The following is a 27,200-nucleotide window of genomic DNA, read 5'->3' on the forward strand; positions in this document are numbered from 1 at the left end:
GTTCTTTTTCCAGCATGGGCTGGGGACTCCTGAGTGATGGGATGCACGCGTTTGCTTATTCTTAAACTTGAAGGGTGTTCATCCCCCTTCACAAATCTGAAGATCAATTGCCTACTCATAAGCTTTTGAATGAGGCACATCTTTATTTTAATTATTTGTTAAAAATGGGCTTGAGTTTATTTTCCCTGATGCTTGTTTGGTTTTGGTATCTCTCTGCCATTTCCCTGCTTCCCAAATGACGTAGTCCTGGCCTGGGAAGGGAAATCTATTGATTCCCTGAGAGCCCAATTAATGTAAATAGTTGTTAATTGCAGTTTTGAAGTGGATCTTGGCTTTTGTTCTTGCAGACCGTGGATCAAGGGACCTGACAGTTTGAAAAAAGGTTTAAAAGGCTATCTGTGGTGCTTACTTAACTAGTATTTGTGCTTGGTGCTAATCTGGAAAGCTGTGGAGTGCTCTGAACCCATAACTAGGATTAAGTAATCATGGCAACCTATTGGCACTTATGGCAACTTTTTTAGAAGAAAGTGCATTGTCAGCAAAGGGAAATTCCACCAAGATGGCTCAGTAATATGCTTATGTTGCAGTAGGCTTTTTATTTTAACTGGAAATTGATCAGGTGGGTGCTACAGTGCAGCTTGGTGCTCATTTCAAATGAAATGCTTGGTAGCCTCCCTTCTTGCTGTTCAGATGCCTAATAACTGCAAGGAAAGGAATTTGCTGTGTCTCACTAGAACTGAGACTCTTGAAATGTGGCTTCCATTTTTTATTTATTTAAAAAGCAAGTTACTGGATCTCATGGTTTCAGAGAGAAATTTCTGTTTAACCTTACTTTGCCTGCATTGGAATTATTTGGGGAACTATTTTCAAAAGGTTCCAACTTATTTGTGGATCTGAATTTTAGAAGCAGAACAGAGTTTGCAAAATTGACCCAATACATGCAAGCACATTGAACCTGCCCAGTGTATTTTAGTTATTGGGACTACAGCCTGTGCATTGTCAAATATAGTGTAATGAACTTAAGGACTAGACACTTTTTTTAAAAAAAAAACACCCTTAGTTTGTCAGAAATTTCTGTATTGCCCTTGGAATTCTTTGTTCTATGATCAGCTGATCATGTTGGAACAGCCTTGAGAATATTTGAGAAGAGATTTGGTATCCTTGCTTTGTATTTCTGAAGTGGAAATCTAGCTTGGGTTCAGAGTCTAAATAAGTTCCATCTTGTGGGTCTTTTGGCTAACGTATCTTACAAAGTAATGAGAGTTAGGGAATGGATTCTCGAAACTTTCACTTCAAAAGTTTGAATTTCCTTACACTGGACAGTGCATGCTAGTAGGTTTAGGTATTGCAAGTTTTATATTTTGGTGCCCTGTACATTCAGTCCCTACGCATGGTAATTTTTCATAATCCACTATATACTATAAAGTTGTTCAGTCTGAAACCAAAGGAACAGAGAGTGAATTCTGGCAGCCAAAAGGGATACAGGAGAATGATTTACTCAAGAATTGAGTATCAGTTTATAGGCAAACTGCATCTATTACATGCTGCGCTACTTAATTAAGGCTGCGATCCTATGTACACTTAAGCTTGGAGTAAGATGCACTGAAGACAAGGGACTGGCTTCTGCATGAACATGCATAGGATTGACCTATGCAAGCTACAGTTAAGGTGCTGGGGTTGCAAAAGTTGGGCTGAGGTAGAAAACATGTCATTGTTGCTGAGCAAGCAAGAATAGGTGCCAAGAGAGCCAAGTTTCCCAAACTGGGATCTCAAACTTTTAAAGCAGCTCCTGTTGAAATCAGTTAGGAACATAGGGAGCTACCTTATACCAGGTCAGACCATTGGTCTATCTAGCTCAGTATTGTCTACACAGACTGGCAGTGGCTCTCCAAGGTTTCAGATGGGGGACATTCCCAGCCCCACCTGGAGATGCCAGGGATTGACCCTGGGACCCGGGGGTGTAGTCATCCAGGGTCCGTGGGGGTCATAGTCCCCTTACTTTTGGGAGAGCAGGGTCCCAGCCAGATCCCTGTTATGAGCCAATCATCATGAAAGGCGAGTGTTAGCTACTGAAAAGATTCTTCTCAGTGGCTGACACATTGCCTCCCCTTTCAGAAAATGAAAGGGAGTGTGACTATGACTATTATGAATGGACCCTGCACTTCTACACTACTGCCTGGGACCTTCTGCATGCAAAACAGCTACTTGACCACTGAGCTATGACCCTTTCCCAAAGGGCTTGTCCTACGGAATTTGCTACTACAAGATGTCAAGGTGGCTGCCACTATAGGCAGCTTTAAAAGAGGATTAGATTCATGGAGGATAAGGCTACCAATGGCTACTTGCCATAGCTATATGCTCCCTTCAGACTCAGAGGCCGCATGCCCTTCAGTACCAGTCACTGGGGAATGACAGCAGAAGAGGACTTCTGGGCTTCCCAGAGGGTATCTGGCCGGCCATTGGTGAGCATAGGCCTTTAGTCTGATCCAGAAGGGATCTTAGGAACATTTCGACAGATCAAAATAGAAATACACTTGTGACATGCGTATATTCTCAGTCAGAATCACTTCCCTCTGTTCTGTTCAATATTGCCAAAGGCCTCTACTCCTTCATCATGCTGTTTACTCTGTAGGAGTCTATCCAGCATGGATTTAAGTCAAAGAAGGCTCACTTGGTTTAACAGAAGCACATAATATGCCTATAATATGTTAGCAACAGAAACAGGCCTTATGTGATATCCAAAATGGCTGTGCCCCCATAAGGCATCTTAGTGTTTATGTGCCCACATTTTAAATGCATGTCAGATGATGCCCCATGCGCTCACTCATAAATTCAACTTTCGAAGAAAGGGGAAGTGAAGACGTCTGAAGTTTTTCAACTCTTGCAGCTCAATTATATCAAACTTCCAAAAAAATTATTGGGAAATAAATGGTGACATAACAAGACATGCTGATTCATCAGAGACAGGTATGAGAGAATTGCATCTGAATATGGACAATTGGAGTATACAAATGCTGGCTTTGGGATGTGGGCGGGGGGGGGAGCTCAGACATGTCAGTGGTGCCCCTCTAACCTGGAAGAAGCACAACATGCAGAACAAAAGTTCTTCCAGGCTGTATCCGATCTTCCTGGATACACTGTGCTAAGTGTGCTTAGGATGGTGGATCCTATGCTGGTCTTGGTACCCTGGCAAATGCCCAACCTTGCCATCTTCTGGAACTGGAAGCATATAAGTAACTGGTTGCTGCCCATGGCTCCTGCTGGGAGGAAGGGCGGAATATAAATCAAATAATAAAATAAATAAATAAATAAACTGTGGTTACAATTACAGCATTACTCTTTGGAAATACTGTAGGTAGTCAAGAGCAACTGAACTCTTTTGTAGATCCCTAATGAGATTAACATCATGCTTAGCAGTGTTGCACCAGAGGAGAGGCACTAGGCAAAGGCATGGGTGGGAGTTGTGGGGCCAACGCACCAACCCCTGTCCCAAAATAGTTAAGCTCTCTGATCACTCTTTTTGTTTACATATGTTGGACTTTGGGGACAGGTGAAAGTTATATCTCTTTCATACTCTCTTCTGTCATGCTTTGATGTCAAAAAGACTATGCTGCAAGCTAGATTTGGGAATGGAGTGAATCGAACAATGGCTGGCATTTAGCAAGTCTTAAGTATGACTTGTTTGCCTCCCATCTTGGCAACTTGCTGAGCTCAGCTTGGGTTGTGTGGCCCAGACTCACCTCCAGGACGGGTGGTAGAATATGTGGGGCATTTTATCTGAGACCGTAATTGCTTATATAATCACAAAGGGCATGTTAAAACAGATGTTTTAGTTTTTTATTTGAGCTGTGTGGGTGTGTTAAAGTCTCTAAGACATGCCTGTATGATAACCTTGTAAATAACACAAAACCCACAAGCACAGTCAATGGGACTCATAAACAGCACAGAGGTGAGCAATGGAATTGATAGAAATAACAATACATTATATTATAATAGTACATAAAACATGTGAAAAAGATATATGCAATTTTTACTAGCAATTAATTTTTTTACTAGCCTGCTAAGCGGCTAATAGTCTGCATTTTCATGCTGGCTGTAGAAGAGAAGACTTCTGCACTACAGCCAGCATGGAAATGTGGGCTACTACCTCTTAGCAGGCTAGGTTAAAAAAAAAGTGCCTTTTGCCAAGCAGACTGGTGGAGGAGCAACAGAGCAATCTGTCACTGCTCTGGTGTATTTCCATGTGTGTTGAGTGTGGAGGAGAAAGGTTTCCTTCCTGATGACTAGCATGGAAAGAAAGCATGCTGGCAGACATGGGATGGAGCAATCTGTTCCTCCTCCACTGGCCCACCTGCTTGCCTGCATGGAATTTCTGCTCGCCTGTGGCTACTAGGTGAGCTGTTAAATGCAAAGCTGCTGCATGAGAACCAGCTCTCTTGCCTGTGGCAAGGTTTATTCTAACGTGAAGCTAGACACGTTTTGTCCAGTGTAAAAAAAAAAACCTCCACTATGCAGTGTGAAATACGTTTTTGTGCAGCTGAGCATATGGGATTTAATAAGGTGCTAGCTAGTTTCTAAAAAAGAAAGATGAAAAAAGTTCAAAAGTAATAAAAAATGAAATACTGGTTCCTTTCAAATCTTCATAACCTAATACTAATAGTGCTTTTTTGTTTTGTTTTTTAAATGAGGTGCTGGTATGCATATCTTGATAAAAGTACTGTGGATGCTGGCACAAAATGGTTGGCATGGGCAGCAAAACAAGAGGTGCTGGTACTCAGTACTAGCGAGTACTGTCACAAAAAAGACTTGCTAATAGCATATTATAGGACAAATTACTTGACTAGTTCAAGGGTGGCCAGTGTGCTGGCTGCTTGTGCAGTAGGGAAAAAAAAGCTTAGAATAAACCCTGGCCTGTGCAGGAGGGGGAGGAAATAACCACTATAATAACCTCTTTTTTGCATTGGAGCCAAGATGGATCTAGTCTAGTGGCCAGCCATATGCCTCTGGAATCTTATATGCAAGGCATGATGAGAGATAGTAACTCCTTATTGCTGCCTCCAGCATTTGGTATACTGCCTTTGAACATGGAGGTTCTATTTGACTATTGTGGTCAATAGCCACTTATTTTACCTGTGCTCCATGAACATTTTTTTAAAGTAAGCTTAAGCATATGATCTTTGCCACATCTTGTTGCTGCAGTTGAATACATTTTGTTGTGGGAAGATATATTTCTAGAACTTGGAATAGCTTTTTAATTTTGATGTCTGGTGTGTTAAGAGAGAACAATCTCTCTTCCCCTCCCCCGCCAACTTGTGGCCCTCTTGATGTTCTTGGAATCCCATCAGTCCCAGTCAGCATGGCCAGTGGTAGGGATGGTGGGAGTTGAAATCCAGCTAACATCTGAAGGGCAACAGTTTTCCATGACTGCTCCAAACCATTCATAATTCTATAAATTCCCCAGGTCGCATACACACACGCCCCCATGGGTAATCAATCTCTCTAGGATTATTTTGTTCTTTGTAAAATTGCATTTGTGCAACAGAATGCACATGGGGCAAGGAAGCCCTAACAGCCTTTTCTGCTTTGTACACTGATTTTTGGATGGGATGAGTTTGCACTGGAGAAGGCGTATTTTTACCATTGCCAGTGATCTGGACCCATTTATCTTGCAAACATGGGCCTGGAATTCAGCAGGGATAAAAACAGATGGTGTGTGTGTGTGAGAGAGAGGCTCTACTTGAAGCAGAAGGGGTTAAACACTGCCTTCTCATTTCCTTAAAATCCCTCCTGAAAATTCATGTTTCCTCTGAATCCTTTGACTCAGTTCCCTAGTTGTCACATACACTGGTGCAAATCCCCCCCTCCCCAAGGGTGCTGCCTGGGATTTTGCTACACACATCTGCTCTGTGCATTGTTTTGATGATTTCAACGTAAAATCAAATGTATCATATGTATGTTTGAATTGTTTTTTTTTTGTCTGTCTTGGATTTATTGATATGTTTGGTAAGAAAAAGTTTTGTTCCACGTGTAATAGTACTGTGATAAAAAGCTACAGTTTACCATGAGCTGCTTTGTGCACCATTTACTATGGGAAAGCAACATTTAAATAAACTAAGGCTAACCTAAACTGCAATGAAGTTTGCCGCTGAATCGAAAGGGAGCAAGGTTTCAGGTTCAGTTAACTTTTTTTTTTTACAGTGCTGTCAGTTGTGCCAGGCTGCAAATATTGCAGCAAAACAAATAAACCTCTTTCCCCACCTTCCACCATAGCCAGTGAGAATGGCAGGTTTCTGATGCTGGAGTGAATTTGCTGCTGTGCCCAGGGCTTTTGCTTGCTTTGCCCATATAATCCTATGCATGTTTATTAAGCAGGAAAACCCATTTTAATCTATTTATTTATGTAGGTATTTCCAGGCTATCTTTCAGGAATTAAATCTCCCAAGGTGACTCACAGTATTAAAAACAAAAAACCACCATGAATTTCATGGTAACCTATAAAAGCCACAGTCTTGAATAGCAAGATGTCTACATATCTAATAGCAACAGTTACACACACAGTTTATCTACTGGTTTTGTGTGTGTGTGTGTGTGTGCGCGCACACACACACACACACACACAAAACAAGGATCAATGCATGATTAAAACAGCACTGTTAAATATATTTGTACAAACCAAAATATAATTATAAGCAGTTTGAAACAAAACACTGTCAAATGTTTTTTAAAGCATTAACTCGATTTGAATATTATATTGCTAGTCAACCCTATTTTTTTTGCTGTTTTATTACAGCAAATATACTTCAGCCTAAATGGGTATGATACCAATGCCAATTGCAGAAACAAATTTATTAACAGTAATTTTAAAACAGTGAAACTGACTTTTAAAAAAGCTGTAGTGAATTATTTTAAACTTTTAAACAGTGTCTGGTAAAAGTTTCTCAAGATGTGAAAGATTCTCTGGGCAGTTATTCTCTTACAGTCAGTGGGACTTGCTCCCGACTGTGTGTGCCTTGGATTGCAACCTTTATTCCCTTTCCCTCTGTGGATTTTTATTCAGTTCTTTATATTTGTAGATGGATTTCAAGTAGAAAACAATGAGTGCCAATTAAGTCATATTCGGAGTAGAACCATTGATTTCTCACCACTGCCGCCACCACCCATGAATCTGCTCTGGGTATAACTAACATTGGATCTCGCCTTATAGAACCGAAATTGAGGGGAGTACGGGAAGATGCAGCAACTCTGTAATGGAGTTTCTTCTCCTGATTGTGAATTGGGATGGTTGGCATATCTGAAACATCCTCAGTGGAATGTTCCTGATTTTATTTCTCTGCTAGTGATCAATTATGCCTTTGGAGTGTGCAAGAAATACATCTTTTTAATGCAAAGCGGGGACAAGATGGGCTGACTTTAAATCACCTTGATTTAAAACTGATCACCCTTGACCTTTTGCATTTCAAAGATGTATTTTGTGAACACCCCATGAACACTTCAAAGGCATGATTAATTTAAATCATCAAGAAGAAGGGACTGTTTTAAATCATTGATTTAAAGCACGTTACCAGCTTTTAGATTCATTTCCTGAAGAACTATGCAAACTAACAGGTTGCTATAACAATTATATGATTTTTCCCCATTACAACAGAGGTAGGAGTATGATTCAAAACCTGTAGTCAATACATCTCATGGGTCCCTTGCACTATGGAATTCATCTGCTTAGAGCAGCAATTGTGAAATGAAGGGTTTATCTTTGGCTTTCTGTACACTTGTAAGTATGGTAGGGCAAGATAAGTAACTTGAAAATGAAAGCTGCAATTCTAGATACACTTACATGGGAATAACTCCCATTGAACTTAATGGCATTTACTTCTGAGTAAACATGCATAGGATTGTTCTGTTGGTTGTACTTGGTTTTTATTGAAATCACTGGGACTTTTCACATTGATTTCAGTGGGATTTTAGGCTGCAATCCTAATCCTTTACATGAGAATAAGCCCCATTGAATTGGATTTATTTCTGAGTAGGCATGGTTCAGATTGTGCCATAAGTGTAACTACCTCAGTCTGGAATCCTCTACATCCTCTAAGGTACTTGCTTGGCAGTGTAAATATTTATAATTTACACAATAGTAACCACAGTATATTTTATAATGCTCGAAAGCTGCCTAATCTCGGTCCTGAGTCTTTACATAGAAGAACAAGCTTTATTCCACAGAAGATCATAGATTCCACTTTAAGGTAGTATGAGAGTACACTTCAACATGTATATGTTTTGTAATACATGCAAATGTCATTTTAAATAGGGTTATTTTTAAACAGATAATGTAATCTAACTGAAATTGGTAAAAGATCCTGTGTGTGTGCATGCATATACACTGGAGGCTGGTGGCTCTGATGTCAGTGGGGCAGTGAATCCAGTCTGGGTTTTAGTTTTACTTTCATGAAACTGCCCAAGGTGAAGCACGTTGGACAATTCCTTGAAAGTCCGGACTGAAACCCGAACGAGATTCACTGCCCTACTGACATCGAAGCCACCAGTCTCCACTGTGTGTGTGCATATGAAAAAATTATCCTCGCTCCCGCAACTCTGAAAAGAAGCTTGAGACAGATCCAGTTTGCTAAGACCACTGCTAAATTCTCTGACTCCTTCAGACATTTACCCTGTTCCAGGGAACTAACCACATCAGGGGAATAAACAATGACTTGTGTGCAAGCCTGCATCTGCTGGAGACAATTTATGCAGCTAGGCATAGGTTTTCACACTGCTGGATGTGGTTGGTATGATATCATTGCTCTTGCTATGGGTTTATGGTGCACCTGGCACAGCAGACCTGCTCAGTGAAGATGGGGTGGCTTGCTTGTATTTGCATGTAGTTTTATACCCATAAGGGGACAAAACTTGGTGTCACTGCAGGTGATAAAGTACAGAGCAATCCTAATGCTGGGCAGCAGTGGGGCATGGCAGAGTAACATAAGTGGCATAGCAATCGAGCCTGATGTTATCCAGGGATGGCAGTGCGGCCAGCTCAGGATCCAGTGGATCCTGAACCAGTTGATCCCGCCCTTGGAACACATCATTTTGAGTTTTTCTGTGAGTTATCACCGGTGGGAATGTTTTTTGCTTTTGCCTCCATGAGCCACTATTTTGCACCTGGCCTTGGTTGTGGAACCTCGGTGTTTTCTCAAAAACAACCCCTCCTGGAGTCTGCCGTCACCTGCTCTATCGTGTACATAGAAGAAGCAGCTGTCCTGGAAAATTTTACCTAAGAGCAGTATAAAAATGTGCTAAATGAAAAAAAATGTGATATAGTGGAATTGAGTGCAAGTCCCATGCCTTCCATCACACACGTACGCACTAGGGTTATGTTTTTCTATGGGCATGCAACCTTCTGTTGTAGCCGTGGTTCCCCACAACCAATGGAGCTAAAGGAAACATCAAAGGTGGGTGATCTCAAGCCCGGTGGCCCAGTGCAGCCCTTCTGGCCTCTCTCTCTCTGGACCTTGGGGCTCTGCCCAGGCCATGAACCCTCCCCAGCCACACCTCTTTCTGTGATTTTGCCTGGTTGGAATGTGTTTTTGAATTCTAATGATGAGTTGCTGCTTGCCTGGGTGGAGGATAGAGGTATGTGTGTAGAAACTAGCCTGCTGTACAAAGGTAAAGCTTACATTTATTGTTCTGCCCACTTTTGCCCACTGCTGCCATGTGGCTCCTGGAAAGTTACATAGAACGGAATGCGGCCCTCCGGCTGTGAGATGTTTGCCAGCCCTAAGTAGGGGAGCAGCTGGTGAAATCTGCTTGAACAAATGTTTGGATCTTCCTATTGTCTGTACACCTTGACTGGCCTGCAGGTCCCTCATTCAGGAAGGCCCCACCAGCGGGGCCAAGCTCTGCCATGTTCTTCTGTGGCTATACCTGCTTTGATTGAGTGTCCGGACTCTTTGTTTGCCTACAGTAGGGCCCCGCTAATACGGCGGGTTAGGGACCAGGCCTCCGCCGGAAAGCGGGGCCCCATAGACTATAATGGGCCGTGTTGTGTGAAAATGACATAAAAATGATGTAAAAATGGCGCACAATGGAAAAAACCCGCCGTATTAGTGGAACAAGCGCTGTAAGAGCGGGGCCTTTCCCTAATTGAAAACCGCCGCATGAACGAAGCGCCATAAAGCGGAATGCCGTAAAGTGGGGCGCTACTGTATTTGAAATCAGCTGATGACTCTCTTCCCCCCCCCCCCGGTTCTGATGTAATGCAGAACCTGCTTCTATGGTAATGGTCACCGCTCTGTTACTTCTTATTTAGGTCTTCAAGGTTGCAGATGTCAAAGGGGAAATGTGGATTTCCCCTCCATTTCCTATGTATTTGTTACTTTATATTTTGGAGGAGGGAAGGGTATCAAAACACATACAGCTGGGTGCAGGGAAGGAACCATAGCTTGGTGGTAGATCATTTGCTTGCTTTGCATGCAGAATCTCCATTTTTAGCATTTGTAGTTAAAAAGGGATTGGATAGCAGGTGATGGGGAAAGATCTCTCTTGGAGAGGCATTGCTGGTCTCATAGCACAAAATATTGGGAAATCAGTCTGACTTGGTATAAGGCAACTTTCTGTGCAATGAAGTTTATAGCATCTAACTCTCCTTGGATGAGCTTTCTGAGGTTCTTGGTCGGTTGCCAACCAGCCTCAAGTGTGTGCAATGTCTGCTAGAGAGGAAGACATTTGCTGCCTGTAGGAGGAGGAAATCTTGAGCTCTCCTACAGTCTGGCCTCACTGACATGTTCTCGCCCTGCCCGGATTAAAGCATGGCATGTTAGTTATCTCTCCAGTCTTTGCTTAAGGATGCCCAGAGATGGTGAGTTATTTTTCACAGAATCAGCTGTATCTGTTAAAAATAAATACATGGGGAAACCATTTGATTTGTGGTTTTGACCACAAAGCTACAATCCCAGGCACTCTTGCTTAGTCCATTTGAACCTGACGAGACTTTACTTCTAAGTAAGCATGCTCAGGATTGCACTGAAGCTCTGATAATTTTTAAGGAGATCTATGAAGAATGTGTGGTGGGCTTCTGTTTTTTCTCCATGGGGCTGCATTTGGAAGGATGCCTAAGAGATATGTTTGTATCCAATGCTATAGGCACAGAGTTCCACTTGTGCAGTGAGACTTACCCTTTCTTTCCCCATGAACCCTCAAAATTTGATCCGAAGGGTCCTCCAACACTCTGGAGCAGATTTTGAAGGTGCATAAAGGAGGGCTGCAGAGGAGAGGAGGGGAAAACTCTGTTACACAACCATAAATCTGCTGCGCATCAGCAATGGATATGAGCCTAAATATGAAAACCTGAATTAGGATTGAAAGCTTATACGGATTTCTTTCAAAAGCAGCCACGCAAGTTCTAATTAATAATAAAAACAAAAATAAGAATGTTGGGTACAAGGTTTGCTCCCAGTTTGATCCTGAAATATCGGGGTGAATTTTTCAATGCCATTCTTCATTATTTGTTACTGCCTGAGATCCCTTCCAAAAGCTGGTCCCACAGAGGAAAATATTGCATCAAGAGAGACCCTTGGATTTGGGAAACAATGCAGTTTTCTCATGTCTCCTCAAGAATGTCATTTCAATAGTCATTCTTGTGGTTCAAAGTGAACTCAGAATGGTTGGTGGTAGCAACAATAGTAGTAGTGATAATAAATCTTGTACACAGTGTGGGAGGATTTGGGTGTTGTTTTTTTTGCAAGCAATGTTATGTGCAGGATTTTAAATGCTGCATGTTTTGTAAACTGCATGAAAAAGAGCTCACGGTGGTCTGAAAACAGACACTTGATTTGAAAAGGGCTCCTTCCCAAAGTACAGAACCCTTTTTGGCAACATTCAGAAGTGATATGCTGTAAGAGAAGGAAGGCATTTGTGGGTTTGTTTTTGGGAAACCTCTTTAATTCAGCTGTGCTGGGAGGGGCAGATTTTGCTCCTGGATCTCCCATTTATTTGTTTAATTGTGCATTTAAAACTTTTTAAAATCCCGCCTTTCATCCAAAACACTTTATAGTGGTCTGTACATTAGCCTTATTCTGTCCCCAATGCCAGGAAACGGATATAGGAGTCTCCCTCCCCATTTTATCCTTGCATCAATCTTGTGAGTTAGGTTAGATGTGGGTGACAAGCCAAAGGTCAGTCTGTGAGCTGCACAGTGGGATGGGGATGTGAACCTGGGTCTCCCCAGTCCAAATCCAGCACTCGTAACCTGCTGTGCCACATGGGCTCCTAGCTCCTGCTTTAGATGCTTTAAGGCAGGGGTGAGCAGATTTCAGGCTTGCAAGATCTACTTTGTGTTTTTTACTAGAACCTTGAGATCCACCAATTGGAGCATGGTACAGAAACCTTGCATTTAGCATTAAGGAATTCTGAACCCAGGAATCTGTTCTGAGTACCAGAACAGAGCTCACAGTCCTTCCACGCAAAAATGTGCTCATGGTGCCCCTGCCTATCTTCTAAACTGCAGTAATATAACAGGGAGAATTATTTTGCTGATATTGTTAAACATTTCGGAGTTTGAAATCCTTGCCAATCTACTTCAGATCACCAGAGATCTACCACTAGAGCCCTCTCTCCTTTCGCTTTGCCAGTTTATGAGGAGCAGGCAAAAAACAACAAAAGCACAATAAACCATTAACGTTACAGTCAATATTTTCCAGAATTCATGGTTTCTTTTTTTATGTCTCCTCCGCAGTCTAGTCCTCCACAGTGTCAAGCAGTCAAAGCAGTCATTTCCATAAAAAGGGCTGAGAAAACTGACTCCCTGAATACTACTGAATACTAAATTTAGTCAGCCTTGTTTTCTGAGCTATTGCTGTCGGTTTCTGCTTCTTTACATTTGTCATTTTATTTATCATGGACTTCTAAATTGAAGGTGCCCAGTCCGAAACAAGCTTGTATACCCTTTCACATGTTATAATACACTTCCCCCCATTTGTTTGGGAAAAAACCAAAAAGGCTTTTGGTGAAAAAATGGGGAAAAGTTTTTAAAAAAACTTAACATCTTATTGGGGTACAGAATGTTTTTGCAGTATAAAGAGCACCCCAAATGTTTAGCCTGGCAAATGCATGTATTACATTTATATCCCTCTAAGGAATTTAGGGGTGGTGTATATGATTCCTCATTCTATCCTCACGAGAACCCTCTGAGGTAGGGTAGGCTGAGAAATGGAGACTGGTCCAAGGTCCCATGATTGGTTTCATAGCTAAAGGGTGAATCTGAACCTGGCTCTCCCCAGGCCTGAGTCAGCTTCTCTAACTACTGCACCAGGAATGGGGAACTGGAGGTAGCTGGCAGGCCAGATCTTTAGCTCCCTTACCCCCCATGGACCAAATTTCATAGGTGGACAGGGCTGCCCACCTGTCCTATCACCCGATGTGGTGGTTTGAACTGATTGGCACGACTTCAAAGCTCCATGCTGTACTTTGAAGTCCCAGCACTCAGCTGATCCTCGGCACTTCAGAAGTCAGCTGTGCAAAGGTGAAACTCCTTTTGGCCCTGCCGAGCTGGCTTTTAACCTGCCCGCACCTGATGCCGTTTTGATGGTAGGTGATTGGCAGGTTGGTGTGGCTTGGCCAGAATGGCCTGGTGGCCCAAATGGGGAGGGCTAGTGGACCTATTTAGGTCAGTAGGCCAGAGGTCCTCTCCCTCCCCCCTGCACTACACCACTCAGCTTTCATCCATAGCAGTTCAAAAAGAGACGCGCTGCAATGAGGCTGATTTGAATGGAATGAATGAGGTATGTTGGGAATATAGGAAGCTGCCTTCCTTTGGGCCATCTAGCTCAGTATTGTCCACACTGACTGGCAGCAGCTCCTTATGGTTTTCAGGCAGGATCCTCTCTCAGCCCTACCTGAAGATGCCAGGGATTGAACCTGGGACCTTCTGCAAGCAAGGCGGATGGTCTACCACTGAGCTATGGCCCTTATAGCCTAAGAATGGAAGAACTGCCTTAATGAACCAATCAAGGATCAAAACTCTATGAACAATTGCCTCTGGAAGCTCATGAACAAGACATGAAGGTGGCAGTCATTTCCTTTTTCTTACATTCTAGCATAGGGGCCACCAGTGCCTTCTAATCTTATGGCACCCACAAAAGGTCTCAGTAAATATCCCCTCAAAAATTCACAATGCATGAGAGGCTCTTTGCTTTTTCCTCTCCATTCCTGTTTGTTATTGACTCAGCCTCTCCTACATTGAACTCCCCCCTTAGACATGCCCACAATTCATTGGGTGCCCATCTTCCCATTTGTTCTGAACAGAAAAGAGGTTTAAAGAGCCTCTCTCTGTGAGCAAGTATAGCACAGTGGTGGCTGATGTAAGCACCTTTCCCCCCCATTAATTGGGAGAGGAGGTTGTATTTCCAAACCATTTTGTGCTCCTGTCTCTTTCTGCTGTTTTAGATGTGGCAGCCATCTTATGCTGTGCCACACCCCCACGGCAGCCATGATGTGATTGCCCTCAGCCCTTTCTCAAATTTCCAAATGTTCCCACTGGTCCCAAAAGGTTGGTGACCCCTACTCTAGTATCTGGTACCCTGTCTCTGAACGTGGAGGTGTTGGATATAAAGCTATCGTAGCCCTAGATACATGGAACTGTCTTTTGGTGCATCTAGTTGACTGGCAGTGTTTCTCATAAGTTCTTCAGCAGATGGCTTTCCCAGTTCTGCTACCTGAGATACAAACCTGTGATTTTCTACATGCAACACAGGTGCTCTACCACTGAGATGTGGCCCCATAAAGAATGTAGCAATACAGAAACATGCGTTTTTGTGTGCTCACATAGAGGCTTACCAACCTACCCACTCAAACTGTGTCCTGGGAAACCTCTGAAGTTACTCGCCCCCCGTAAACATTACATGCTCTAGGCGAGTGGTTAACTGCAACACAGCTGTTCCCTTCAAATGTGCAAGGGGATTCATCTTAATTTTCTCTATTTAATAGCAGAGTCTCATTCCCCCCCCCCAGGTTTGAGCAGGGATGGGGAAGCTGTGGCCTTCCAGATATTGGTTGGACTTCACCTTCCATCAGCCCCAGGCAGAGTGGCCAATGGCCAGGGATGATGGGAGTTGGAGTCCAACAACACCTGGAGGGCCATAGCACCCCATCCCTGCTTTGCAGTCACAAGGTTCAATGGACTTCCAGCCAGTACTGGGTTCCTTCTTCCAAGGGGGTGACACAGCATGCAAACAAAATGGTGGTTGGGATTTCTGGGAAGTGGAAACTAGAAACAGAATCTAAGTCCTGTGAACAAAACTCGCTTGATTTGTTTTTCATTGCTACATAGACTGTGTCTGATTAGTAGGCCTTGCAACACATGGTTAATACAAGTACCTCTCCCCCCCCCCCGGCTAATGGATGTTCTGTGAGATAGTTGGGGGGAAATCGTAAAAGTATTTTTTTAACAAATATATGCACACACCCTGCAACACTAGCTCTGATATGTATCTCATCTCCCTCCCTCAATGGCTGTTTTTAACCCATAGATGGAGAACCTGCAGCCCTTCAGAGGATGTTGGACTCCACCTCCCATCAGCCTCGGCCAGTATGGGCAATGATTAGGCATTATGGGAGTTGTAGTCCAACGTATTCGGAGGGGGGATAAGTTCCCCATCCTTGTTCTAACAAAAGAAAAAGACATCTCGTTGCATCTGCTTTGGTCTTATAGCCTTCTGTCATCTTAAATTCCAGAAAATAGAGGTGGGGGTTTCCTCTTACATGGCGTCTCCAGGAAGGGCTAGAAATATCGCTGATCTGAAATCCTGGAGATCCTTTGCCGGTCACTGTGGACAATAGCAGCCTGACTTGGTGCAAGGCAGCTTCCTATATTGAGAACGCCCATTAAGATGAAGCTCTCCAAGTTTTTATTTCAATATTCCAAGCCAGATGGAAGAATATCCCTTTAATTCAATGCCATGTGGAAGGCATTAAAAAGGACCAGCCCTCTGAAGAAGTTCTATTTATACTATAGAAGCGGAAACAAAACATGAATGGTTCAGGGGTGGGATGAGATTGGAGTGGTGTAGGGAAGTGAGGCTCTCATGAATGATGTCATCTAGGATTTAAAATGGAAGTGAAACTGGGCAGTGGGTTGATTATTATTATTATATTATATTATGTTATTTTATTTTATTATATCTTCAGAGATATTAAATTATTTTGTGACATACTAATATTTCAGAGATGTTAAATTATTTTATTAGAGATAACAATCAATCTTGGGCTGCGATCCTACATCTGTTTATCTGGGTGTCAACCTTTTTGAACTCAGTTGATTGTAGGATTATGCTGTGAATTTCTGAAGAATATTGCTTGGGAAACCTCGGAAAGCGAGTGTAAGCATAGCAGAGACAAAGCCAGGAGATCCCTTTTCATAGAAGCCACTTAGCTTTTAAAACCAGCTGTGTGGACGGTCGGCTTGCTTTTAGCGGCAACCAGGATGCCCATCCCTGGGCAGTGTGGTGGTATAGAACCTGCCAGGGCACCTGCAGAATTACCTGCTTAATTAGCTGGTGTGACATCCCTCCTCTGGTTTCCTACACCCTTCTATATCTAGCAGAAGCCTCGTCCTTGCCTTTAAAAATGCCCCACCCCCAAAATCTTTTTGCCCTCATGTAACAATATATCCCTATCCTCGTTTTTTGTTGCTCTACTCAAGCTGCAATCCTATACACGTTTTCCTGGGAGTAAGTCCCACTGAACTTCTCCTGAGCCCCTTAACTATTCCTCCCTGTTGCTGTTTGGCCTCTCCTGGGGCCTGTAATGTAGACTGCTGCCTCAGGTGTGTGTGGTGGAGGATGCTGTCCCATCAGCAGTGTTGAATCTTACTTCATCTACAAGTCCAGTTGGCTTCTGTATGTGGAATTGGGAGGGGGCGCCACCTTGTCTTTGCCTCAGATAGCAAAACATCCCGGACCAACCCTGCTCAAATGTGGTCTTTGATAACCTCGTCTTTCCCCAACCTGGCACCCTCCAGGTGTTGCTGGAGTGGGACTACGGTTCCCATCATCCCTGACAATTGGCCGTGCTGGCTGGGGCTAATAGGAGCTAGAGTCTGTACTTATAGCACTGTTCTTCAACCTTGGGTCCACAGATGTTCTTGGACTACCACTTTTTCTATCAAGCTATGGTAGGCACACGAGCCACCACCATGCTGAAGCTAAGCAGGTCTGGGTGCGGTTAGCGCCTGGATGGGAGATTCCCTGGGAACCACATGTATGCTGCCTTGGGTTTCTATGATGAAAGAAAGGTGGGGAATAAATGTAATAAATAAATAAACTCCCATCATCCCCAGCCAGCTTAGCCACAGTCCAACAACCTCTGGGGACCCAAAGTTGAAGAACACTGATCTAGAAGGCACCAGATTGGGAAGGCTGTTCTATACTGTTCGAAGATGGGGTTCCAAGGATAATCGGTCTGTCAAGGATTTGGAAAATGGAAGGCATTCTGGCACTCTGCAAAGGATTCAAGAAGAGAGCTACAATGATTCTGAACGTTCTAGAGCCAAATCATGTGGTGACAAAGCTGAAATGTGTGGCTTTTTTGGCTTGCTGGAGCTGTTCATGCTACAGGCCCAATTTATTGTTTATATTATTGTATTATTTATAGCCCACTTTTCCGCCAAGGAAATCAAGGTGGCATACTTGGCTCTCCCCACATTTTATCCTCACAGCAGCCCTGTGAGGTAGGTTAGGCTGAGAGGGGGTAATTAGCTCAAGGTCACCCAGGGAGCTTCATGGCTGAATGGGGATTTGAACCCTGGTCTTCCAGGTCCTAGCTCAACACTCTGACCGCTACGCCACACTGGCTTCTGGCAGCACATTGGCCTGGTTTGCCTTTTCTCTGCTTGTGGTTTGCTGTGGTCTGGATTGCCTGACTTGACCTGCCGAGAGGTGCTCCTGGTAGGTTAGCCAACCTGTCCCTTAGGCCAGGGTTTGGATTAAGATAGCCTCTGTTTCTATTCCAACCTCACCCAAAGGACTAAGAGATCAAGCATTGTACGGTGGAAAAGGAGGTGAAACACCTGAGTATTTGATCCTCCGAAGGAAGAAAGGAAGGAAAGAGCCAGCCTTGCTAATGGGCGAATCTACTGGGGAAAAGATTACGTAGAAGTGAGTGCAGTCCTGAGGGGGAAAACTGGCTCTCGTCTCCTGGCAGTGATCTGCTCCCATCTCATATATAGCTAGTTCTTCTCCCCCTCCTTCTTTTTTTCCCCCTGGTGCCTGGTTTTAATAGAGCATTGAGCTGGATGCCAAATGTTACTCTCCCTTCTTTCTTGCACTTTGCAGCTCAAGTTCCAGACAGCGATGAGCAATTTGTGCCTGACTTTCATTCAGAAAACTGTAAGTACTGTGTGACTGGGGCGATGAAGAAGAGGGGAAGGTAGGGTTTTGGTGGGGAGGACCAGAAAGATAGATAGATAATAAAATGATGCAAATGTCTGAAACACCTGCAGCCTGATTCTTTGCACAGTCAGAAATGCTGAATTGGGGTGGGGAACCTCAGGCCCGGGAACCGGACGTGGCCCTCAAAAGCCCCCCTTCTGACCCTCAGCTTTCTCTCTCCAGGCCACACCCCTCACCAGTACTGCTTTGCACCCTTGTTGAGTGTTTTGCTTGCCTGAAATGTGTCCTTGAACTCTGATGATGCCTCTTGCTTGGCTAGATGGGGGGATAGGGAGGGGTGTGTGAGTGTACTGTATAATTTAGCCTACTGAACAAAGGTAAAATTCACATTTGTTGCTCCGCCCACTTTTGCCTCTGGCTCCATCCACCACTGGGATATGGTTGCCAAGAAGGGAATGTGGCCCCTGGTCTGAAAAAGGTTCCCCTCCCCTGTGACAAACTATCTTACTAAAATCAGTGGACATAGATTCATCCATCTCTGCATTTCATTGGGCTCTGGGACTTACTCTGCTGTTAAATGGCAGATCTTACTGGTTTGCTAACTTGATTATAATTTCAGAAAGCAATTCTAAAGTTGCTTACAAGGGAGTAAATCCCATTGATCCAAATGGGGCTTACTTCTAAGTAGGCACACATAGGATTGCACTGCATGGGGTATTCTAGGTCCATTCCCTTAAATTTAGTAACTCTTAAAAAAATATTTCTAGTCCCTTTTACTTGTGAAGATATAAGGTCAAGTGGTAGTTGGTGTTGAGAACGTAGGAACATGCCTTCTACTAAGTCAGATCATTTGTTCATTTAGCTCAGCATTGTCTGCACTGACAGGCAGCAGCACTCCACAGTTTCTGACTGAGGGATATTCCCAGCCCTACCTGGAGATGCCAGGGATTGAACTTGGGACCTTCTGCATGCAAGGCGGATGCTCTACCACTGAGCTACGGCCCTTCCCCACAATTGATCACAGTTCTACTGAGCTGCTCCCTAAGAAGGAATCTTATCCCTACCTTCTGTTGTTCCAGCCAATGAGTGCAAAGGCACTAGCATAAGTGACAAGCACCAGACCCATATTCTTATTTTTTTAATTAACATTCATTGGAATTTTAAATAACTTTTAAACATATGTATGCAGCAGCTTCCCTATATTGATTCTGCTTGAATTGTATTGACCCCACTTGGCCTAGCTGCTGTTGTGCTCCTTACCTACCTGCTCCCACCCTATATACCCCTGCTGCAAAACCAAATTTCTGGCTACTGGCCTGCATTTGTCTCATTTGTAGGTTTCTCTTTTTATGAGCAATGAAGGCCTGTTGTGCATGTACATGGAATCAAGTGGGAACCCTAATTTTTCAGGAAGTGATTTTTTTGGGTCTGTTGTGTGCATCGACTGGTATGTTGAAGACAAACACACAAAAAGTTTTCTCCATGTGGATCCACAAACACAGGGGTCCCAGACATGGCTGGCACCAGACTGCAGTGGGCCTTCAAAGGCAATGCAGCGGCACTACCACTGTCAGGGGGCTTAAATTGTCATGGCCATGTCAGCACGTCCAGAGCGCGCCTACCATCGCCCAAGATAGTAGTGGGGGCCTGTTGATGCCCCTGCCACCATCTTGCGTGATGGCAAGCATATATGCACAGCATGCTGATGAGGCAACGTGGGAAGTGGCACAGCCAGTCCGGGTTTGAGGTGTTGGGGGGTGTTGCCTGACAGGATGGCTCCTGCTCCATGATCTGCGCCAGCACGGGGTCACGGGGCGCACATTCCTCAAACCAATGGTAGCGTGGATCATGGAGCATGAGGTACTCCCACTCAGCCCCAGCCGCAGGGGCTCTTGTCCAATCTGGGCACCCCCTTAATGCCACACATGGTCCCAGGGCACTTATCAAGCAGAGCTGGGGCCAATTTGGCCTTGCAAAAGATTGTTTATAGGGCTTGCAAATGATCAGAATGACAGCCTAGATTAGGGCCTGTATGATCCTGAGTTCACATGGAAAGATGTGAAACTTGGAAACTGCCTTATAGCAGGTCAGATGATTTGGCCATCTCATCCAGTACTGTCTACTCTGATAGACAGCAAAAAATATTTCCCATTGCCTCCTACCAGTTCCTTTTTTTAAAAAAACTGAGATGTTAGAGATGTGACTCTGGGACCTTCTGCATGTATGGCCATGTGCTCTGCCACTGGGCTATGGTCCCTCCAGGGCCTTCTTTTCTGGATGAATAGCTGAGGCTTCTGCTACTGCAGGAATGGAGAACCTCCGGCTCTCCAGGTTGTTGGACTCCAGCGCCCATCAGGCCCAGCCAGCATGGCCAGTGGGCAGGGGTGTTGGGAGTTGTAGTCCAGCAACACCTGGAGGACCAAAAGTACCCCGTCCCTATGCTATTGGATCCAACAGCATCCATGCTCTGCTCCTGTGGAGTCTGAGCACCTTGGATATTCCTTTTTATGCAGCACTAGCTGAAAATATTGCTCCCAGTTCCTCATTTGGAGCTGGAAGGGAGAGGAAATCCTTGGGGGCTTTGCTCTTACAGCAGGAATGGGGAACCGTTGGAACTACAACTCCCATAATGCTTGGCCATTGGCCATGCTGGCTGGGGCTGATGGGAGTTAGAGTCCAACAACATCACAAAAGTTGCAGGTTCTCCAACCCTGTCACAGTACAGATGGTTGCCTGTCGGTGTCCATGGATGGCATCTGCCTTGATATCATTAATTTCCTTTTTTTTTCTCCAGTAGCCCTTCACAGTCCCCCAGCTAAGATAAAAAAGGAACCACAGAGCCCATGTTCAGAAGCATCGGGGTCCTGCAGACACAGACAGCCTTTTCAGTACCATAATGGGGAGCAATGCTTTTATGCCAGGTAATGCTGTGGGAGAGTGGGATCCAATCCAGCTCCTTTGATTTGATGTTAACATGAGGCACGTCTACCATTCTGAGCAGTTTTCAGTGCTCATCAGAAGCATTAAGAATTGCCGTGCTGACTCTGAGCAAGAGGTCCATCAGCTGTCTGCTCCTGTTCAGAGCGCCAGCCATGCCCTTTTCCTGGACACTCCATTCCATTCCTTCCTCTTCCCAACAGCCAGCATTCCGTACCTGCTAAGCATGCACAGTACTCATTGAGTTGTTTTGGGGGATTTCCTTCCTGCGGCCCCAACCTCACCCTACTGTGCACTTTTTAGGGTTCCCCCCATTTTCTTTACACTTCTGCAAACTTTGAGGCTTCCCTGAGTCAGCTGATACCTCCCTCTTGCGCATGGATGGTGCCATTTGGGCTATGTAAAGATCTGCACATGGACTCTGAAATGGTTGTTTCTTCTTACTGACCTCATTCTCCATCTGTTACCATGCGTCAAGGTTTTACTGGGATAAGCGGAGGGTATTGGTGGGAGCACATAAGCTGTATATCCTGCTACAGTTGATGCTTTCACATTTCTCTAGGCAAAATACAAACTTCGTGAGCCCCCACGGCCCACCCCAGGCTGCACCTGGACGGCCATATCTGATGGAACACAGGTGAGCGCCATCGCAGTGAGTAGGCACAACTTTGTAATCTATTCTGGAGGCTCAGGGCAGGTACTGACTAATACAGTAGGGCCCCACTCATACAGCAGGTTGCGTTCCAGGCCCCCGCCGAAAAGCAAAAACCGCTGGAAAGTGAGGCCCTACTCAGCTGTAGCGCACAAGCTCCCTGCCCTACAGCTGATTGCGTGATCAGCTGTAGCGTGGGGAGCTCCAGCCGCTGCACTCCAGCTGACAGCGATCAGTTGGAGCACGTGAGCTCCCTGCGCCACAGCTGACAGTGATCAGCTGGAGCGCGCGAGCTCCCCATGCTACAGCTGATCAGCTGGAGCGTGGGATCAGCTGGAGCGCAGGGAGTTTGTGAGCTCCAGCTGATAGCTGTCAGCTGGAGTGTGGTGGCTGGCGCTCCCCGCACTACAACTGATCGCCCCGCTGGCGCCTTATTAGCAGAACGCCAAGCAGGGCGCCAGCAAGCGAGGCCCTACTGTATGTTAATTTAAAATGGAAATATACTGTCTCCCTCCAAGAACTCCCGTTCCCCCCCAAGCATTACCCTCAGCCACCAAATGCCAGGCCTTCTTGAAATATTTTAGTTTTCTCTGACATATGCTCAGGCTAGGGCTCTGGTAAACCTCAGGGGGTAGCATAAATGTGGTGTAGCTGGTTCAAATGTTTCACTGCCAGCTCCTGAGTAAGTAGTGATCAGGATCCTTAGTGGTTAGGACAGAGATGGTGAGGGGAAGAGAGGGGTCTCCAAACAAAGCACCCTTCACAAACTACAGTTCCCTGGCTTCCCTGGGGGAAGCCATGACTGTTTAAAGTATGATACTGTTCTAAATGTATAGTGTAGATGGGGCCCTCAAGACCCTGTGGGATGACAGACTAAGACAGCTCCCCCTCTGGAAGGCCATGACAAATGCTTAGTATCAGAATGCAAACAAATCTCCCACAGAAGCATATATGGAGAGAAGGGTAGAAACAATCTCCAGTCCAAGATGCACACTTTTCACTTCCGATGCAAAAAATGTCGAAAGGCTGTCCGTGAGTGCCTGGGGCAATGGATGAGCCCCAACTTGTCCTAGCCTGCTCCCAATCAATGAGCCTCTTTGGCTGTTTCCCAACCCGGCATGCCTGAGGTTGGAAAAGCACAGGGATGTACTCGGGCCACTTGGAGAAGTTCAGTCATGCAAGATGAAAGCTCACCTGTAGATAAACCCTGCCGAATTTACCTGGTATTCCAGAGTTCTGTCATTTGAGGATCTGGAAGCCTCGCTGGAAGAAATGGGTGGTGTCTGTAAACTCTCTTCTCTCTGTATGAGGAAAATGGTCAGGTTGCAGTATATTCCTTCAGCTATTAGCTTGGCTGGATAAATGTTAAGCAGAGGCTGAATGCCAGTCTTTCAGGGATGGTGTAGTTTCATCCTGTGTCGTGGATCCTAATTCTGTTGTTCTATGCCCCCTGCAACCCCACTGTCTTTCTATACTTCCAGCTCCTTATATCAGGTGCATAGTGAGACGGGCCAATCCTTTTCCACCTCTCAGACCTTGGGATCGGATGCCATGCCGGCTTATCAGCGCCCATTGTCTGCCCCATGCCTGCCATACCCCCTGCAGGGCTTCAAGCAGGAGTTCCACGACCCAATGTACGAACAGGCCTGTGGCAGTTCCCGGTACGCAGCTGGAGTGGTGATCAAACAGGAACAGATGGACTATGCTTTTGACACAGGTAGGGCATGAGAGAGTCAGACTGAAGCAACTGTGTCTGTGTGAGAGAGAGATGAGATGAGATGAGATGGACTGGTCCTTGTCTTCAATGTGGTGTGTCAAAGTCCACTAGAAAATGAAGCAAGGCTTATACCAATTCAGCTGCCTTTGCTTCTCCATATCCAGTCAGGAACGCTCTGCATTTTAGTTCTAGATCCTGTTCTTCAATATCTATTACAAGTGGAAACTGCAAGAAAGATTGCCGTGTGAAGAGCTACTGTCCAGCCGTAACATTTTCGAGGATACTACATTAATCCCACCAGTCAGCATTTCCTACCCACTGAGCATGCTCAGTCCTCATTGCACTGTTCTGTCCCCCCAAAAAAAAATAATTTTGTACTTCTGCAAATCTTGGAGTTCCCCCAAGTCTGATCTTCTGTGTGGATGGAGCATTTGTGCTCCATAAGTACTGATACTCATAACTGAGATTGCTAACACTATATATGATTGTTTTGATCCTGCTTTTATGTTTAATGCTCAAAAGAAATAGAATTAAAATAACAAAGTTTAAATGCACAACTCACAAGACTCCACATCGGTGGTGATGAAACCAGTCTTGAATTGCTTAAAACGAGTGTTAAAACAGTTTGAGTCAAACATAAAAAGCCTGTTGAAAAAGGGAGGTTTTCAAAGTTTATCTGAAGATGAGAAGCTAAGTTGCTAGTGGGATCTTACCTGAGAAGGAATTATTTTATTTATTTATTACATTTATACCCTGCCGTCTTTTCATGATAGAAACCCAAGGCGGCTTACATATGGTTCCCAGGTGGTCTCCCATCCAGGCACTGACCAGACCTGACCCTGCTTAGCTTCAGCAGGGTGCTGGCCTCATGTGCCCTCAGACCATAGCTTGGATATAGCTGTGGTGCCATCACAGTGAAGGCCCTGTCCTTGGAGTCCTGCAAATTAAATCCTCTTGGAATGGGCCAGAATGCAGAGCTTCTGAGCCTGATCAGGAGGGTTCAGACAGGAAAAGGCAGTCGTTAGGATACAGTGTCTTAGGCTGTCAATAGACAATGGATTTGCCAGGAGGCTTTTCTGACTAGTTGCCTGAGTTAGAGAGTGCAAAGCCAGCATGCACATTGTGGACAGCTGACGTTTTTTTCTGCTGTTAGTGTACAATCTGTTATGTGTACATGCATGAGCTAGTGTGGTACAGTGGTTAGAGCAAGGGTGGAGTGGTAGATCCAGCTAGTGGCTGGATCCTTGTCTCTCCCAGGGACTCCTCCTACTGTCCCAAATTTGACAGTAGATTAGTGAGGCTTGCATAGCGATGTGCATAGAAGAACTCACTATCAGCTGATTATCGTGCTTGGAAAGGGCTGTGCACAGTGCTTTGCAAGTCCTTGCGATCAGCTGGTTGTCAATGGTTGCAGAGTGCTATGCATAGGCTTTGCAGGTGCTGATCAGCGGTGCTCACAAACCCGGCCTGGCCATTTGTAGGGCAGGTGGATGTGGCTTGTCCAAAACGGTCTCATGGGTCAAATGGGGAGGTCTAGTAGATCCAATTAGGCACATGAGCTAGAGGTTCCCCACTGCTGGGTTAGACTGTCTGACTAGGGTGATTCCTATTCAGATCCCCACTCAGCCATTAAGCTCACTGGGTGACCTTGGGCTGATCACCAACTATCAGCCTATTAGCCCAACCTACTTCACAAGGTTGCTATGGGGATAAAATGCAGTGGGGAGGGCCATGTGCATTGTCTTGAGCTCAACCTGGTGCCCTCCAGCTGTTGATGCATTACAGTTCAGCTACCTGTTCTCTTGCCATTGAGGGAGCAGTGATGGAAGTGAGAAGCTGCAGCTAGGTAGACTGGGCCAAGACGAAGAGGGCAAGCAACAGGGCAACGACAACAGTAGTGGTAGGCCCTCTTAGAGAGGAGCCCCGCCCCGCTGATGGCATCTTGCACAGGGCACTCAAAACCTGGAACTGATCCTGAGTGGCTTCATTTCTGCCACAGAGTGGTCATCCCTGCTCATTGGCTGTACTGGCTGGGGCTAATGGGAATTGGAGCCAAGCAACATTTGGAGATCCACAAGTTGCCCATCCCTGTGGGCAGTGGCTTATATTAAGTAAAAGAAGGGAAAGCTCTGCAAGTTCTCAGAAATCTTCTGTCCTTAGGCTAACTTTTTAAAAGGGGGAGGAAAAAACTCTCTGCACATGTTCAGGAGAACAGAGTTTTTGGAAAAGAAAGGATGCAACCCTATTAAACTGGCAGGCTTCTGTGTTCTTTGAACTAGTCAGTAGAGCTGGTTCCTTTCTTATTTATTTATTTATTTGTTTCATTAAACTTATAGACTGCCCCATAGCCAAAGCTCTCTGGGTGGTTCACAAGAACAAGAAAACATCAAAAATACAATAAACATGTAACAATATAAAACACATTAAAATTTAAAATGTTAAAAAGATTAAAACAATGTCAGCGCATACTAAACATATTAAAATGCCTGGGCAAAGAGGAAAGTTTTAACCTGGCGCCGAAAAGATAGTAACGTTGGCGCCAGGCGTATCTCCTCTGGGAGGTCGTTCCACAGTTCGGGGGCCACCACAGAAAAAGCCCTTTTCCGCGTTGCCACCCTCCAAGCTTCCCTATACGTAGGAACTCGGAGGAGGGTCTTTGATGATGAGCGTAGTGTACGGGCAGGTTCATATCGGGGAAGGCGTTCCAACAGGTATTGTGGTCCTGTGCCATGTAGGGCTTTGTAGGTTAAAACCAGCACTTTGAACAGGGCCCATTCTTATTGCCATTTCCCTTGTATTGTCAAGCTTGGGTCTGTCTCACCCACCCACCCCGCTCTGATGCTGCCAGTTGTAACTGGAGGACAGGGCATGATGGCTATGCTCTTCCTCCACGGTAAGAGGCGGTATGCTTCCGAATACCACTTGCTCTTGTGCTGAGGTCCTGCTTGTGCACTTCCCAGAGGCATCTGCTGGTCACTGTGAGAACAGGATGCTGGACTAGATGGGCCTCTTTGGCCTGATCCAGCAGGGCTGGTCTTAGGTTTTTACGGGGAATATGAAAAAGATAGCCAATGTGGTGTCCTCCAGATGTTGCCGGATAACGACTCCCATTATCCCTAACCATTGGTCATGATGGCTGGGGTTGATTTGAACTGGAGTCCAGCAATAGCTGGTGGGCCTTCCTGAAGAAGGGTGGGGAGCAAAGAGATACTATGGCAGCTCAATGGCTCTAATGCTTTACAGAGAGAAACTGATTTAATCCTTGTATCTCACATCACAGGAAATTTAGCCCTGGATGCTATAGTTTATATACCTTACGCATGAGCTGAGAAGTCTCGGTTGGCCCATGCCATAACCATTCAAGGTTTGTTTGTTTTTTGTACTGGGTGATATTCAGTGTTAGTTCTACTCAGAGTAGACCCACTGAAGTTAACAGACATGGCTAACTTGTGTTCATTAATTTCAGTGGGTCTACTCTGAGTAGACCTTAGCTGAATGCAACCCACTACCCACTGTGTATGTG

At 45.0% G+C, this 27,200-nt stretch overlaps 1 protein-coding gene across 3 annotated transcripts in view; it reads left to right on the forward strand.

Annotated features, from left to right (window-relative positions):
- Window positions 1-27,200, forward strand: part of ETV4 (ETS variant transcription factor 4) — a 41,990-nt gene that overhangs the window by 7,059 nt on the left and 7,731 nt on the right. For 2 of the 3 annotated variants that reach the window (XM_061589689.1, XM_061589691.1), the window contains exons 5-8: window positions 18,315-18,368; window positions 21,166-21,292; window positions 21,871-21,945; window positions 23,442-23,677. In XM_061589689.1, the coding sequence (XP_061445673.1) occupies window positions 18,315-18,368; window positions 21,166-21,292; window positions 21,871-21,945; window positions 23,442-23,677 (492 nt within the window). The remainder of the gene's footprint in view (window positions 1-18,314; window positions 18,369-21,165; window positions 21,293-21,870; window positions 21,946-23,441; window positions 23,678-27,200) is intronic. The other variant, XM_061589690.1, reaches the window with a different exon arrangement.

Source organism: Rhineura floridana, chromosome 11 (genome assembly GCF_030035675.1).
Source record: "Rhineura floridana isolate rRhiFlo1 chromosome 11, rRhiFlo1.hap2, whole genome shotgun sequence".
Lineage (NCBI taxonomy): Eukaryota > Metazoa > Chordata > Lepidosauria > Squamata > Rhineuridae > Rhineura > Rhineura floridana.